The sequence below is a fragment of the Triticum urartu genome, chromosome 2A, assembly GCF_056163025.1.
Source record: "Triticum urartu cultivar PI428250 chromosome 2A, HENAU_Tu73, whole genome shotgun sequence".
Classification (NCBI taxonomy): Eukaryota; Viridiplantae; Streptophyta; class Magnoliopsida; order Poales; family Poaceae; genus Triticum; species Triticum urartu.
The window spans coordinates 766199016-766212919 of record NC_141874.1 but is presented as its reverse complement, the minus strand read 5'-3'; the positions used below and the strand labels follow the sequence as shown (position 1 = coordinate 766212919).

At 45.7% G+C, this 13904-nt stretch overlaps 1 protein-coding gene across 1 annotated transcript; it reads left to right on the top strand.

Moving 5' to 3' along the window:
* Nucleotides 1-1128: 1128 nt before the first annotated feature.
* Nucleotides 1129-5358, top strand: LOC147988076 (uncharacterized). The gene is made up of 5 exons (XM_087540514.1): nt 1129-1926; nt 2106-2335; nt 2805-3430; nt 3544-3572; nt 5082-5358. Exons 1-3 carry the CDS (start codon nt 1275-1277, stop codon nt 3426-3428), a joined length of 1506 nt encoding a protein of 501 aa, XP_087396640.1. The 5' UTR covers nt 1129-1274; the 3' UTR covers nt 3429-3430; nt 3544-3572; nt 5082-5358.
* Nucleotides 5359-13904: the final 8546 nt, after the last annotated feature.

Below are 13904 nucleotides of genomic sequence, written 5' to 3'. Positions count from 1 at the left end.
TTAGATGCCCAGACCACAGACTGTCATTTGGAAATCGCTGGCTAGCCATGCCTCGCTTGATCCAAGGACGTCTTTTGCCCCGTACAACATGAAATATCCATGCATATGTTTCTTGGTATAGTTAGAATTTTCATCCATGCAGAGGCCCAGTGAAACAACGGGAGGAACCCGTCAGGCGAAGGCCCAACCAAGCAACGTGGAAACTCAATCTTGTGTGGGCTGCCTGGGCTCTTTAACCAGCGTCACAGGTAACAAAATCTATAGAGAAAATAACTTCACTTCATAACGCATCATGTTGTCCGGCTGGGTGGCAACCCTTGGGTTGTCTCCCGTATAGGTTGTGTGTTTGAGTCCTGGTTTCCTTGGTTTGCACGAATATATGTTTCCTCCAATGGACGGATTTTTTTAAAAAAAATAGCATATGGTCAAATCCTTTAGACGGGACGAAACAAAGCGGAGCCAAACCAAGAATACCTATTCCCTTTAATAGTAGGTATAGATATAGAGTATAGATATAGATATAGATTTGCCACTGTTTAAAAATAATAATAATCAAAACTGAAGTCAAACTAGGTCCAAATTCCTTTGAATAATTTTTTTACATGACTTGTGTGGACCCTTCCAACGCTGCATAAAATATTTCACAGATTCTGAATTCATATTCAATTAATTATGTATATAAACACAATTCAAATACAATGCCCAAAAATGATCGTTTTAAATGTTGAAATTTTTTGTTTTGACTAATAACCCTTTCAGTTTTGACAAATCTCATTGAATACGCATTTTTTTAGTTTTATCCCTTTATTTGAATTTTGAGGACTTGAATGTCCTTCATTCAATTTTACTGAATTTTGAACATGATGCACGGATGACTCTAGTGCATATATTTATTCTAGGTACGTGGCACGGAAACCTTGAGGGATGAAAAAAGGCCGGAATATACAATGATAATAGGAATATATAATAAGAAAACTCGCATATTTATCGGCCGATTAAGAGTCGTTCTAAAAAAAGCTTTCCAGTGGGCCGGTGGTAGTGGCTGAGTGTGAGACCCCGGGCCCGGCCGGGGGTATGTAAAACTGCCACTACCAGCAAGAGATGGAGGGGGATTCCGGCAAGAAGACGGAGAGCGAGTCCGGGAAGGGGACGGAGATCGAGTCCGGGAAGGGAACGAAGAAGAGGGGACTGGAGAAACTCGGGATTCTCAAGAGGAAACTTTTGGATACCGATTATTAGGTATCCCGATTCCGATTCTGACGGGCGAGCGACATATGCTCAGGATGATGGGGAAGTCCCGGGAGGAGATTATTAGGTATCCCGATTCCGATTCTGGCGATGAGATGGACAGATATTCGGGGTCCCTCATAAGTACGGAGCCCCAATTGGGAATCAGCAAGGGGACGGCGAGAGACGTCGGCGGCATGGAGATTGGTCACGACGACTCGGTTGTTGCTCTTTCTAGCCACCTTGAGATGCTTAGGAGGGAGATCTCGTTTCTGATGAGAGAGGTCACGTCCAGGGGGTTGTTGCCTGCTGGAAATAAGAAGGTTTCTCAAGAGCAGATCTCCAGCTTGTCCGCCCAGTTCAACGAGATGCGCACGCAACAAGTCAAGGAGGTGAATTTGCCTTACCTAGGTTGCAAGACTGGGGAGGAGGTAATGGATTTTCTCTTGGTCGAGACGCAGCAGCTGCTCTTTCGCTTCACCTCTCTCGCATCCACTCTAAAAACATTCAGAGTCCCCATCTCACCGGACATGGTTGAAAAGCTGCGCCACATATCCACTGCGCTTGTGGGCATCTCGGAGCTTATAAAGAGCCACAAATCTGCTGCTCAAAAGGACGTTGAAGATTGTTTGGACCGTGACGGCTGGGAGGCTACGTGGGGCAGCCGGACCGGAAGAAACGGTGGATTTGATGACATAAGTAAGCCAATTTTTTTTTATGTTTTCTACTCTCTTTACTTGGGCCTCGGTTAATAAATGCAACTCTATTTTTGTACATCACTGTAAAAAAATTTGTTCTTTTATACGCATAGATTTTTATTTGCTAAATTTAGTAGCATAATTTCTAACAGTCCGCAATCATTTTACTTTGTGCTGCAGCAACATTGAGTTCTATGCACTTCACGGCCTCCACACCCGAAAACTTCCGGTTCCCTTCCGTAGCTGGCCCTGCCTTGCAAGTATACTCGATCAAACTGGTTGATCTCAATCCTAATCTGAGCTGGCCTCTTGATGTCTACGGCGTGGTCGCCGCACGGGACGATCTTGACCACAACCGCAACATTCTCTTCTGCCGTTCAGGGGAAAACTGCCAAAGAATTAAGCAAGAGGTATGTATAATGTCTATCTTCTCGTCTATTTTTTGACTAGTCTGTTTGTTCAAGTGTACGGTAGCCAGTGTTCAAGAAAGCACACTATAAACACAAAGCAGAAGCTGCTTGTTCTAAATCTAAATTCAAAACTTTGTATTATAGCAGCAAAGATTACTAGGATCTGTTTGGGAACTCTTCCCTTCATATTTTGGCCAAATTATGGCCATGTGCTTTCTCTGTTAGGCTATGATCTATTTGGGAACTTTTCCTTCATATTCTGGCCAAATTATGGCAATGTGCTTTCTCTGTTAGGCTATGATCTGTTTGAGAACTCTTTCCTTCATATTATTGCCAGATTATGGCCATGTGATGTCTCTGCTAGGCTATGTCTAGTTAAACTGAACTGCATTTTAGTTGTTATTTTGCTTGATGTGTCACTGAGAATGATGAAAATTATGCTTGACAATGATGAAAATTATGCGTGCAGGACCCCTTTTTGCACTTAACTGGCCCATCTCGTGCAATTGTGGCTGACGAGCCTGTTTTCTTTCAAATTGAATTAAAATTGAAATATGGAGCACAGTTCAAAGATACAGCATTGTTCACTGCCTATCAAAGGTACCGCCCCATGAAGCAGTATGACATCATGCTGATCAATAGCCGCTGTTGTACAGCAGAGATAAGTCTTGAGCGATTTGCTCCATCAATCCAGGCCACAATTGTTGGTGTTCGTGTGGTTGAAGGGGAGTCTTTTAACTATGGATGCAAAGTTTCTTGCTTCTTTTTTCCTATTGAAGCAATGTTGGGAAGCGCCGTGGAAGTTGTTTTGCTTGACTGCAGTGGTGAAAGGATGCATGCTGGATTAGATGGGTATCTTACTTTGTCAAGAAATGTGATGTCAGTGGGATTGCGGGGCACACTCCGAATTGTCATAGGAGCATACTCAAAGTCCAAACCCAGTATCTCTCGAATAAATCACGTTGACTTTCCTGTCCAGCAGTGTCAAACAACTATGCTTAAGTGTCATGTTGGCGGCTCCAAAGTGGAGATAGTTGTCGCTTGGTCTCGTCTTGTCATGGACAATCATAATCTTGTACTCGACGGCTATTGAAGGTGTGTGGAGTCGCCGTGACCTAGTCATTTACCTCGATTTGTGAGCTTAGCTTAGACTTGATTAATAGAGTGTGCCATTTTTATGTTGCTTAATATGCATTTTTAATGTGCAGGTCCTAGCGGGTGATCTAATGGAGGAAAGGTATGCTATTAATTTGGTCCATTTTCTATCGTGACAGATGGAAAACTAATGAGCCGATCCATTTTCTTCCAATTCTGACCCTTCTACCGTGCGTTCCTCGCCGCCAACTGTTCGTTGTCTAGCCCTAAAAAAAATGTCTGTTGGCTCATAACTCGGAACAGGGCACGGATTTGATCCTAAGCAATTTATGTCTACAACACACATGACTGGCACTGCCACGTACAAATGGGACATGAAGATTTAGATGCACATCAACCCTCATTCAGTCTAAAATACATGTGCCAAATCAGTCCCGTTAAGCCATACAGAGCAAATTCCAGCATCAAATTATTTGTCCACACAGGGATTAGGGGATCATTACAGCACAAATAACACACGCATGTTCACATGCAAGTATTTTTACTCTAAAATGTTAGTTTCAGGATGCCATTGCTGTCAAATTTCAATAAACAACTCGGTTGCCCAGGTTGGAATTACGCCCAACAACTCAGCATACAAGATAACAAAGAACCCTTTGCAATGCACAACTGGAGGGAATTCGATTCCTACTGTCTAACTATTTGGCATCAGTGCTGGCTCTTTGTAAAACTCAAGCCCCTGCACCCAGTCTCAATTTAGCCAGCTTTTGTACAATTGTTTCTCCAGTGACCCTCTACACTCGCAGCGAGTAGGTTTGCATGGTTGCTTCAGAATATCTCCCCAGGCAGGTAGTTTGCTTGTTTCTTTGTCATTGTCTTGTCGGCATATTGTGCAGAACCTTGTCCTCATTCTAAGCATTTCGTACGGGGCCTTGTCCCTACTTGCGGTTGATCTCCCAATCTCTTTCCTTTTTGCGGGTGCCGACAGTCCAGCTAACCTGTTTCCAGGCATAAAAACCTGAATAGTTGTCTCCACTAACTGCAGCTGCTGGTTTAACTTCAGTGCTGCGCTGTATTACTTCTTTATCCACCTGCACCATTGCTCCATTTTCTGCTAGACGATCTTCCAGTCCTGGTCCATCTCTTGTCTCAGCATATGGTTGCATTTCCGCAATATTAGAATTGAACAAGGCGATGAGCCGATCATAAGCATTGGTACTAGTGTCACAGAGTCAAACCAACTCCATTGCGTGCATATACATGCTTAAGTGTCCATAATAAGAGAAGAGGCTAGGATCCATGTTATCCCTCTGAGAATGGGAAAGGTGTGCCAACAGAATGTCGCGAGCATCTTTGGTCCACCGTTTTACCATACGGTATATGCTTAGCTGTAATTTCCTTCACACGTATGAAGTCAAGCACCTGTAATGAACAACGAAGTGCAGGTTTCGTTAGGCCAATCTTGGCAGTTTTTGAAACATCAAACTTAAAAATGTCACTGGTGCCTTAAGCACATGGCTGCAAAGCAAGCCCATGTGTGAAATTGACCACATTCACAATCGAAATCTTCCGCATTTCCACGCATGTTTACCTTGTATGATACCTTCCAGCGACTACTGACGCGATATACAAAATTTGTGGCTTCTTACAGCATTGGAGGTAGCATCGACAGGATCATCGCCAAGCTCCGCTCCACCGCCCCGTCCGAAGCTTGACTAGCGCTATTGTTTTATGTAGGGGTTTGTTGTGTTGTGCCCCCAGCAAGACTTATTTATTTTTACTTGTCGCACTTGCCTCTTGAACTTTGGATGCTGTTCTGTTGTCGGTGCACTTTGGATCCTGAACATTAGATGTTGTTGTGTTGTCGGTGCACCTTGGATCTTTAACTTTGGATGCTGAACTTTAGATGCTGTTGTGTTGTCGGTGCACTTTGGATCTTGAACTTTGGATCCTGTTGTGTTGTCGGTGCTGTTGCTTTATACTCCTGAACTTTGGAGTCGTCGACGCTCAGCCCCAGTATGTGTTGAACATACCTTTTGTGCCCAATTATTCAAACATACCCCTGTGTATATCTGCATGTTGTTCAATGGCCAGGCTTGCTGTCATTAACTACCAGTGAGCTACCTGAAGTAAGCAGAGGCCACTTTAAAACTGAAGCCTCATACTTTTCCTCTGATTTCTCTGTCAAACTGAAGCGTCAAAACTAGTCTGCAACAGGGTGAAGGAACTCTGCTACTAATGCATAGTAATTCAGTAGCTAAAAAACGGAGCAAGCAAGAGGGGATTTTCTCTGAAACAGAAGACGAAATATATATGAATATAATAGAGGACAAGAACTTGAATGAATTATGCAAGGGAACAAGTAACCCACTTATCCATACTAAACGAGAACTTGCCTCGAATTTGCAGCACACATGTACACGATTCAGAGTTGTAACACAAGCAAGGTTTTCTCCGCAAAAAAAAAGCAAGGTTTGAGAGAGGGAAGAGGCCGGTGAGATTATGGAGTTACAAACAGTAGGAAAGATTGTGGAGTTATAATGTTATATGGTACTCCCTCCGTCCGAAAATACTTGTCATCAAAATGGACAAAAAGAGATGTATCTAGAACTAAAATACATCTAGATACATCACCTTTTATCCATTTTGATGACAAGTATTTCCGAACGGAGGTAGTACTAGTGTAGATCATGTGAATGAGAGAATGAGAGAGATGGAAACAGCAGCAGCGAGTTGGGCGGTGAAGAAGAAGAGATCAAAGAAAGTAAGTAGCAGACGAACGTCGGGTGTTGGAGAAGAAGAAGCAGCAGCATCGTTGTGGAGGGAGCAGATGAGCGTCGGGTGTTGGTGACGAGGAGCAGCGGCGGTCGCTGGGTGAAAAGCGCGCCGTGGCGCGTGGGATCAGACACCCACCGCTTGCCGTCTGGTGGGGGCAAAATTTCGTGTTTTGACCCTTTTGTCAAACAAAATCGAGATCTGACCCCAGTTTGAAAATATTTCGGGATTTGACCCTTTGCCTACCGTCAAGGGGCCTGGCGGTAGGATCATATAGCCTACCGCCGAGAGAAGCGGCGGTAGCAAACTTGTCCACGTCAGCAAGGATAACGGCCGCCGTGCCCCCTCCGTCACACCCTACCGCCGCTCCACCCGGCGGTAGGTTGTCTGAATCTACCGCCGGAGACGCTGGCGCACTAGTGCAGAACCGGGCAATAGCACCGGTTCGTAAGGCCCTTTAGTGCCGGTTCCATAACCGGCACTAAAGTGTGGGCACTAAAGGCCCCCCCCCTTAGTACCAGTTCAGCACGAACCGGTGCTAAAGGGCAACCACGTGGCACGAGCCAGCTCCGGGAGCCGGGAGCCCTTTAGTACCGGTTGGTAACACCAACCGGTACTAAAATGTTTGGGGGTTTTTTTGGTTTTATGATTTCTTTTTCATTTAATTTTGTGTTTTCCATTTTAATTCTTTTTCGTTTGCTGGTATTTTACGATACTACACATTGTACACGTTATGCATATATATGGTAGCTAGTAGAACCAATCATATATATAGATCATCAATGTCTCACAAACCACCATATTAATTCACACATACACACATGTATATAGCTATATACAATTTCTCCTACATATGCATGTTGCCTTCGGAGCCAGTTGCATTAGCCTAATTGGTGTCTTCGGAGCACGATGACAAATTGGAAGTGGTTCATGACCTGGTCGATGGGGGCGGTAGCGGGTAATAGTATTCTCCCTTCGGATTTATGACCTGGTCGAGCAAAAATCCCGCTATTTCCTCTTGAAGTGCTTGTACGCGCTCCGTATCTAGGAGCTTGTCCCGCACCTCTGTGAACTGTTAAGAAGGAGATCAATATGCATGTGTATTAGTTGTGTGACTAGATATCGATAATGGTGCACAAATTGTGAATAGTGTTCTGACAAGCGTACCCATTCCTGTCTTTGAGATCTGCTCATTTCGGACGCCATCATGCGAATGTTCTCGCAAACGCAGTATGCACACAGATCAGTCCCCTGCGCCTGCTTTATGGCCTTTACGAGAATGGAATTTAATTTGATCAGATAATAATTAATCAAGCATGATAATATTAAAAAGATGGCAGCTAGCTAGCACTACTTAATTACTTACCTTGGGTCGAAGCCATCTCAGCTGTCGTTTCCATTCGCCTTTCGTTTTGCTGATGAACCTTGCCCAAGCCCTGCCCGCCGACAAAGAAAATGAATAAAGGAGTTATTAAATAGTTCATATCATGAAATGACGAACTAAATAGGCCGAGATATATAGTTAATAATGATTGAAATTACCTGTTGACTATCCCAAACAAGATGTTATAGTCACTATTTTCTTTGAGTAGTGAGTCCAGTATTTCAACCGTTCCTTCGTCAACTTTAATGATACACAAGATCCAGTGAAATCTGCATGCACACACATTTGCATGTCTTAATTAAGCGGGCATATGTAAGCAAAAACATGTAGCTAGCTAGCTAGTAGGCAAAAACAGAGAATTTGTAGTACAAGAAAGTGTGACTCACTGGAAGTTGTAAGGAAGTAGTATATCTTCATTGTATTTAAGGCGCTTCAAGAACTCGAACATGCTGTCCTCTACCTGCTTTTCATAATGCTTGCTTATTTGCCATGTGTATTCATTAACGGTGTTTGGGTCAATGAACCCAATGCCATAGCGTCCACCTTTTGTCATTTCATACATCTTCATCCTGCATAATACCACAGAAAAGAATATAGTGAGGATAATTACAGGTAATGATTGATCAAAAGGATCAATACAGCTAGCTTGAGACTTAAATTACAGAAAGAAATCACTTACAGACAATAGCAACTGATGATAGATTTGTCGAGTGCGTCTTGATTGTATAACTGAAACAGTTCAGAATACTCAATGGTCACAGGTTTCTCATGGTAGTAATGATCCTTGTTGACTTGCACCATGAGGGACTGTCGATCGGATCTCTTCGTAATGTCCATGTACCATTGATGCAATTCATACATTCTCGTTGGGAGCTTCTTGACATCTTCTGGCTTGACCAAAGGTTGGCCCCTGACATATTTCCATTTTATTTCCTCCTCTGTAAGCACAGGCATGTCCTCGATCTCGAGGAGTTGTCCAACAGTGATCTTGAGTTCTTCAGCCTGCGTTATATGCTGCTGGGTTATTACCACATCGCCCACCTGGGGAACGTAAACTGTTTGCCCACAATAATATTGGCCGCGCGTACTGTCACGTGTTGTTGGCGGCACAACAAGCGGGGGGATCGGTTGCGCCCACTATTCTCCCAGCTGGGCAACGGTTCTCCCACATTTTTTGACAGCTGCTTGTTGTTTGCTCGAGCTCGAGCTCACCTCCTTCTGTAGACGTTGTCGATGTAACTTCCTGATGTGGCGCTCATAGTCTGTGTCAACAGGCTTAGGAGCTGGTGGTTCAGCCATACGAATGAAGTGGTCAATAACTTCCACAGGCACTTTCTCCCTTGGCGGCGGTGGCGGTTTCGGTCCAAAATGGGCGTCGACTTCTGCCCGCACTATGGCATTGGTTTGCTCCTTGGTCCTGTCGTAAGCCCTCTCAGGAAGAGGAGTAGTGAGGTTTGGACCATATTTATATCGCTTGCCTCCGCCTGTACTTCCTGTACTATGACCTCGACTGGTACCGCTACGCACCATAGCTGCGGGGTGTCTCTTCTGCGATTGCTGAGGCGGCGGAGACGGCTGACGGGGCTGAGTTGGACGAGGAGGAGTGGCCTGAAGCTGTGCCGGACTTGGAGGAGGAGTGGCCTGACACTTTGCCGGACTTGGAGGAGGAGTGGACGTCTGACGCTGTGTCGGACTTGGAGGAGGAGTGGCCTGACACTTTGCCGGACTTGGAGGAGGAGGAGTGGCCTCACGCGTTGGTGGACTTGGAGGAGTGGGAGTCTGCTGAATCGGTGGCGGACTTCGACGAGGAGTCGGGTGACGCGGTGTCGGTGGCCTTCGAAAGATGATGCAATCCTTTCTCCATAGGATGATATGATGTTTGGCCTCTCCGAGTGTGTGCTCCTCGTCACCTCCAGGAATGTCAAGCTCTAGCCCCGAATATTGGTCCACCACCTCATCAACCATGACACGAGTATAGCCTGCTGGAATCGGGTTGCAATGGAAGGTTGCATCGGGGGAATTTGTATAAGCAACGCCGTCCGCCACCTTCAAGGATATGTTCTTAATTTTGAAGTGTAGCTCGCAGTTAGTGTTATCCGTGATGTCATCCACGGGGTATCTATCCAGCATTGCGTCAAACGGGGCGGAACCCACGCTGCTTCTCGGCATGGATGGGGCGGTGGTATCCAATGCTGGATCATCCGCTAGCTGCTGCAGCTGCTGAGACCCCCTTTGCTGGCTAAGTGAGTCGATCTGCTCCTGCTGCCGCTGGAATTTGACTGCCAAGTCCGCATGCGCTGATTCTAGGCCTTGAAGGCGTTCATAGTCCAGCTTCCTCTTCTCCTCCTCCATCTTCCTCTGCTTCTCCTCCGCAATCTTCCTTCTCGCACGGGTTCTGTAGTCGGTGTTCCAGTCCGAAAACCCCTCATACCACGGAATAGCGCCCTTGCCTCGTGTTCTTCCCGGGTGTTCAGGATTTCCCAGGGCACGCGTAAGCTCGTCGTTCTCTCTATTGGGCTGGAACACCCCCGTTCGAGCCTCTTCTATTGCAACAAGTATGTTATCGTCGGCTCCGTTCAGACATGCCTTCGTCGAAACATTGCCTGTCTTCGGGTCCAACTCCCCCCATGCGCATAGAACCAAGTCCTGCACCTGGGGGGCCAACTCTTAGTAACCGGAGTGACACCTGCATCCTCCATCTCTTTCTCAGACTTATCCCACTTAGGCATTGCCACCGCGTAGCCACCTGGCCCCAGCTTATGGAACTTATCCTTTTTTTCGGCATTCTTCTTGTTTATTCTCGACCGTTCCTTAGCTAATTCTGAATCCTTGAATTTCACGAAATCATCCCAATGAGCACTTTGATTCTCTAGTGTCCCCTCGAATACTGGAGTCTTCCTTCCTCCCTTGACGTACTTCTCCCATTCACATCTCTTGTGGTTCTTGAATACAACCGCCATCTTCCTAAGAGCAGCATCCTTGAATTTCTGCACATCTGCTTCTGTGAAATGATCTGGTAGGGTGAAATGTTCCATGAGAGTATCCCAAAGCAGTCTTTTTGTCTGTCGTCGACAAAAGTAACATTTGGACGTGGCTTTGCTGGCTCTCTCCATTCTTGAAGGGAGATCGGGAGTTGGTCCTTCACAAGAACTCCGCACTGACGAACGAACTTGTCCGCAATCTTCTTAGGCGCTAATGGTTCGCCATTAGGTTTGAATGCCTCGATATTGTACTTTACGCCCTCCTTCAACTTTTTGTTCGGGCCTCGTTTCGTCCTTTTGCCTGAAGATTTGCTCGATCCGGATGGCTGAAAGAAGAAAGATCGATTCGTTAATATATCTTCAACTCATTTAAAACATGTGATGATCACCAGATTCCTGCTTATATAAATATATATACCTCGCCGGTGTTTGTTGTTTCAGGATCAACATGTTCTTCGTCATCGTCATAATCATAGTTCATGACTTCATCAATTCGGTCGTCGCGATCGAATATCATATCACCCTCTCCGGTGTTGTTTAGAAATTCGGAGCCGTCATAATCTTCTTCATTCTGATCATCATCTGGCCCGCGTATCATATCGAACATGGTCTGTTCTCTCTCTCTGTGTCGGTATTGTCCTCCATAGCTTTTATTTAACTATGCCAAAATAAATATAAAACAATTTAGTATAATCTCGAATAATAGATATCATCTCGAATACATCGTCTCGAATAATAGATATAATCTCGAATACATCGTCTCGAATAATAGATTTAATCTCGAATACATCGTCTCGAATAATATATAATATTGAATAGTACATCACTGGCTAGGTAGCTAATTAAAGATCGAATACTACAGAAGAATCTAGGACACTCGCGGTTCCTGCGGCGCGGGCGGTGGACACCCAAAGAGAAGGAACCCTCACAGGATCATAGCTGAAGTGAGATCCCTGAAGAAACTGCCAGGTATTGGAGAACCTGCCGCCCTCTAACGCAACCATGTAGCGATGGACGTGCTCGTCCTCCTCCCTGACACGACGACGTACCACCTCCGGCGGGGCCGGCTCCCTCCGCGCCGAAACTGGCCCACACGAACGCCACCAAACGAGATCAGGGTCGACGACGGGACCCGGGGCCGGGTTCCTCATCAAGCGGTGCGCCCCTCTAGGCAGCACCTCCCAGTGCCAGCCCGACGGAGCCCAGTCCCGGACATGGGTCAGCTGGACGTCATCGCGGACGTGTCGACGGCGAGGATGCGGGCCGGGCATCGTCGACAACAAAATACTATATGCCGCAAAAGTAAAGTAACATTTTTTAAATGATGGATTGTGATGATTTCATATATGCAAATTATAAATTTTATAACTAAAAATATAAGAAACTAAAAAAACATCGATCATCGCCTAACAATTTGAAATTAATCTAATTCATCTAGCTAGCTAAAACTAACATTTCCAAAATTTCTAACATTTCTATATAACTAACATTTCTATAACATTTGACATTATATATATTATAACTAACATTTCTATATACTATTTGACATTAATCTAATCTAATTAATTAATTCATCTAAAATTTTGTATGAAAAACAGAAAAACAGAAAAAACTAAAAGCTAAAAACAGAAAAATTGTGTGTGTGTGTGCGTGTAGTGTGTGTGTGTAGTGTGTGTGTGTGCACGTAGTGTGTGTGTGTGCGCGCGCGTGTGTGTGTGTGCTACGGTCGGCGCCGGCGCCGGTGTGGCCTTGATCGATTGGAGGGAGGAGAGGGGCCGGGGGAGGGGCTCACGGCGCGCGCGGGCAAGGTCGAGGCGACGGAGACGGCGAGGCAAGGTCAATCCAAAGGCGACGGCGACGGCGAAGCGAGGGGATCGGCGACGGGCCGGTGCGGCGACAGGGTGGCGACGGGGGCGCCGCGGAGTCGACGGGGACGACGCGACGAGGACGGGGGCGTCGCGGAGTCGACAGGGACGGCGCGACAGGGGCGGCGACGGCGCGGGACGGGGCGGGGGCAGAGGGAAGTGGGAGATGAGAAACTGAAAATTTTTAAAGTGTTTCTTATATAGGGGACACCTTTAGTACCGGTTGGAGCCACTAACCGGTACTAAAGGCCTGTTTTGGCCAGGCCAAGCGGCGGGAAGCGACCCCCTTTAGTACTGGTTGGTGGCTCCAACCGGTACTAAAGGCCCCCCCTTTAGTACCGGTTGGTGCCACGAACCGGTACTAAAGGGGGGTGCGCTGCCAGGCGAGGGGCGCAAAGTTTAGTCCCACCTCGCCTAGCGAAGGGCAGCCGCACTGGTTTATAAACCCAGCCGCGGCTGCTCCTTCGAGCTCCTCTCAAGTGCAGGCCTTCTAGGCCTACCTGTGCTGTGCTGCCCCGTGGGCCTACTGGGCCTTTGCGGGCCTGCATCCTGGCCCAACAACGGGTTGGGTTTCTAGTCGTATGCAGGCCGCTCTAGCCTAGTAGGCGGGCTTTTTTTTATTTTTTTGCTTTATTTATTTTTGAGTTGTTTTTTTTGTATTTAGAGTTTCTTTGTGAATATTTTTGCTTTAGGTACAAAAAATTACAAACTTTCTGTTAGTGCCCGTAGTTTTCAAATTTGAATAGTTTAAATTTTGAATTATTTGAAATTAGTGTGAATCACTAGTTTGTGAATAACTTAACTTTAAAAATCAGTAAAGGCATGAAAGAATTTGTTTGCACATAAAATTTCTTCGCGTTTCAAATGCCAAAACACATAATTAACTACCCTAACTATTACAGAGATTCCCTTCTGGGTGTGAAACACAGAAGAAAGTGATGATAGCTAGTGAAGCCGATCACATCCCAGATCTTTGGGTGTGAAACTTTTTCTTCGCATGTGTCCCTTTTCACCATAACCATGGAAAATCTTCATCATTTAACGGGATGCTCGGGTCAATATTCACTGTGAATGGAGCAATTTCATCAAACTTTTCATAATCTTCTGACTTGTCTGTCTTGTCATCCACTCCCATGATGTTTCTCTTCCCAGAAAGAACTATGTGCCGCTTTGGCTCATCGTACGATGCATTCGCTTCCTTATCTTTTCTTTTTCTTGGCTTGGTAGACATGTCCTTCACATAGAAAACCTGTGCCACATCATTGGCTAGAACGAATGGTTCGTCTGCATACGCAAGATTGTTGAGATCCATTGTTGTCATTCTGTACTGCGGGTCTTCCGTTACCCCGCCTCGTGTCATATTGACCCATTTGCACCGAAACAAAGGGACCTCCAAACCACGTCGATAATCAAGATCCCATATGTCCTATATATAACCATAATATGTTTCCTTTCCCGTCTTGGTTTCT

Coding starts and splice junctions, on each gene's coding strand:
- LOC147988076 (XM_087540514.1), top strand. CDS start 1,275: ATGCTCAGGATGATGGGGAAGTCCCGGGAGGAGATTATTAGGTATCCC. Junction 1,927..2,105: donor CGGTGGATTTGATGACATAA/GTAAGCCAATTT, acceptor TTTGTGCTGCAG/CAACATTGAGTTCTATGCAC. Junction 2,336..2,804: donor GCCAAAGAATTAAGCAAGAG/GTATGTATAATG, acceptor TTATGCGTGCAG/GACCCCTTTTTGCACTTAAC.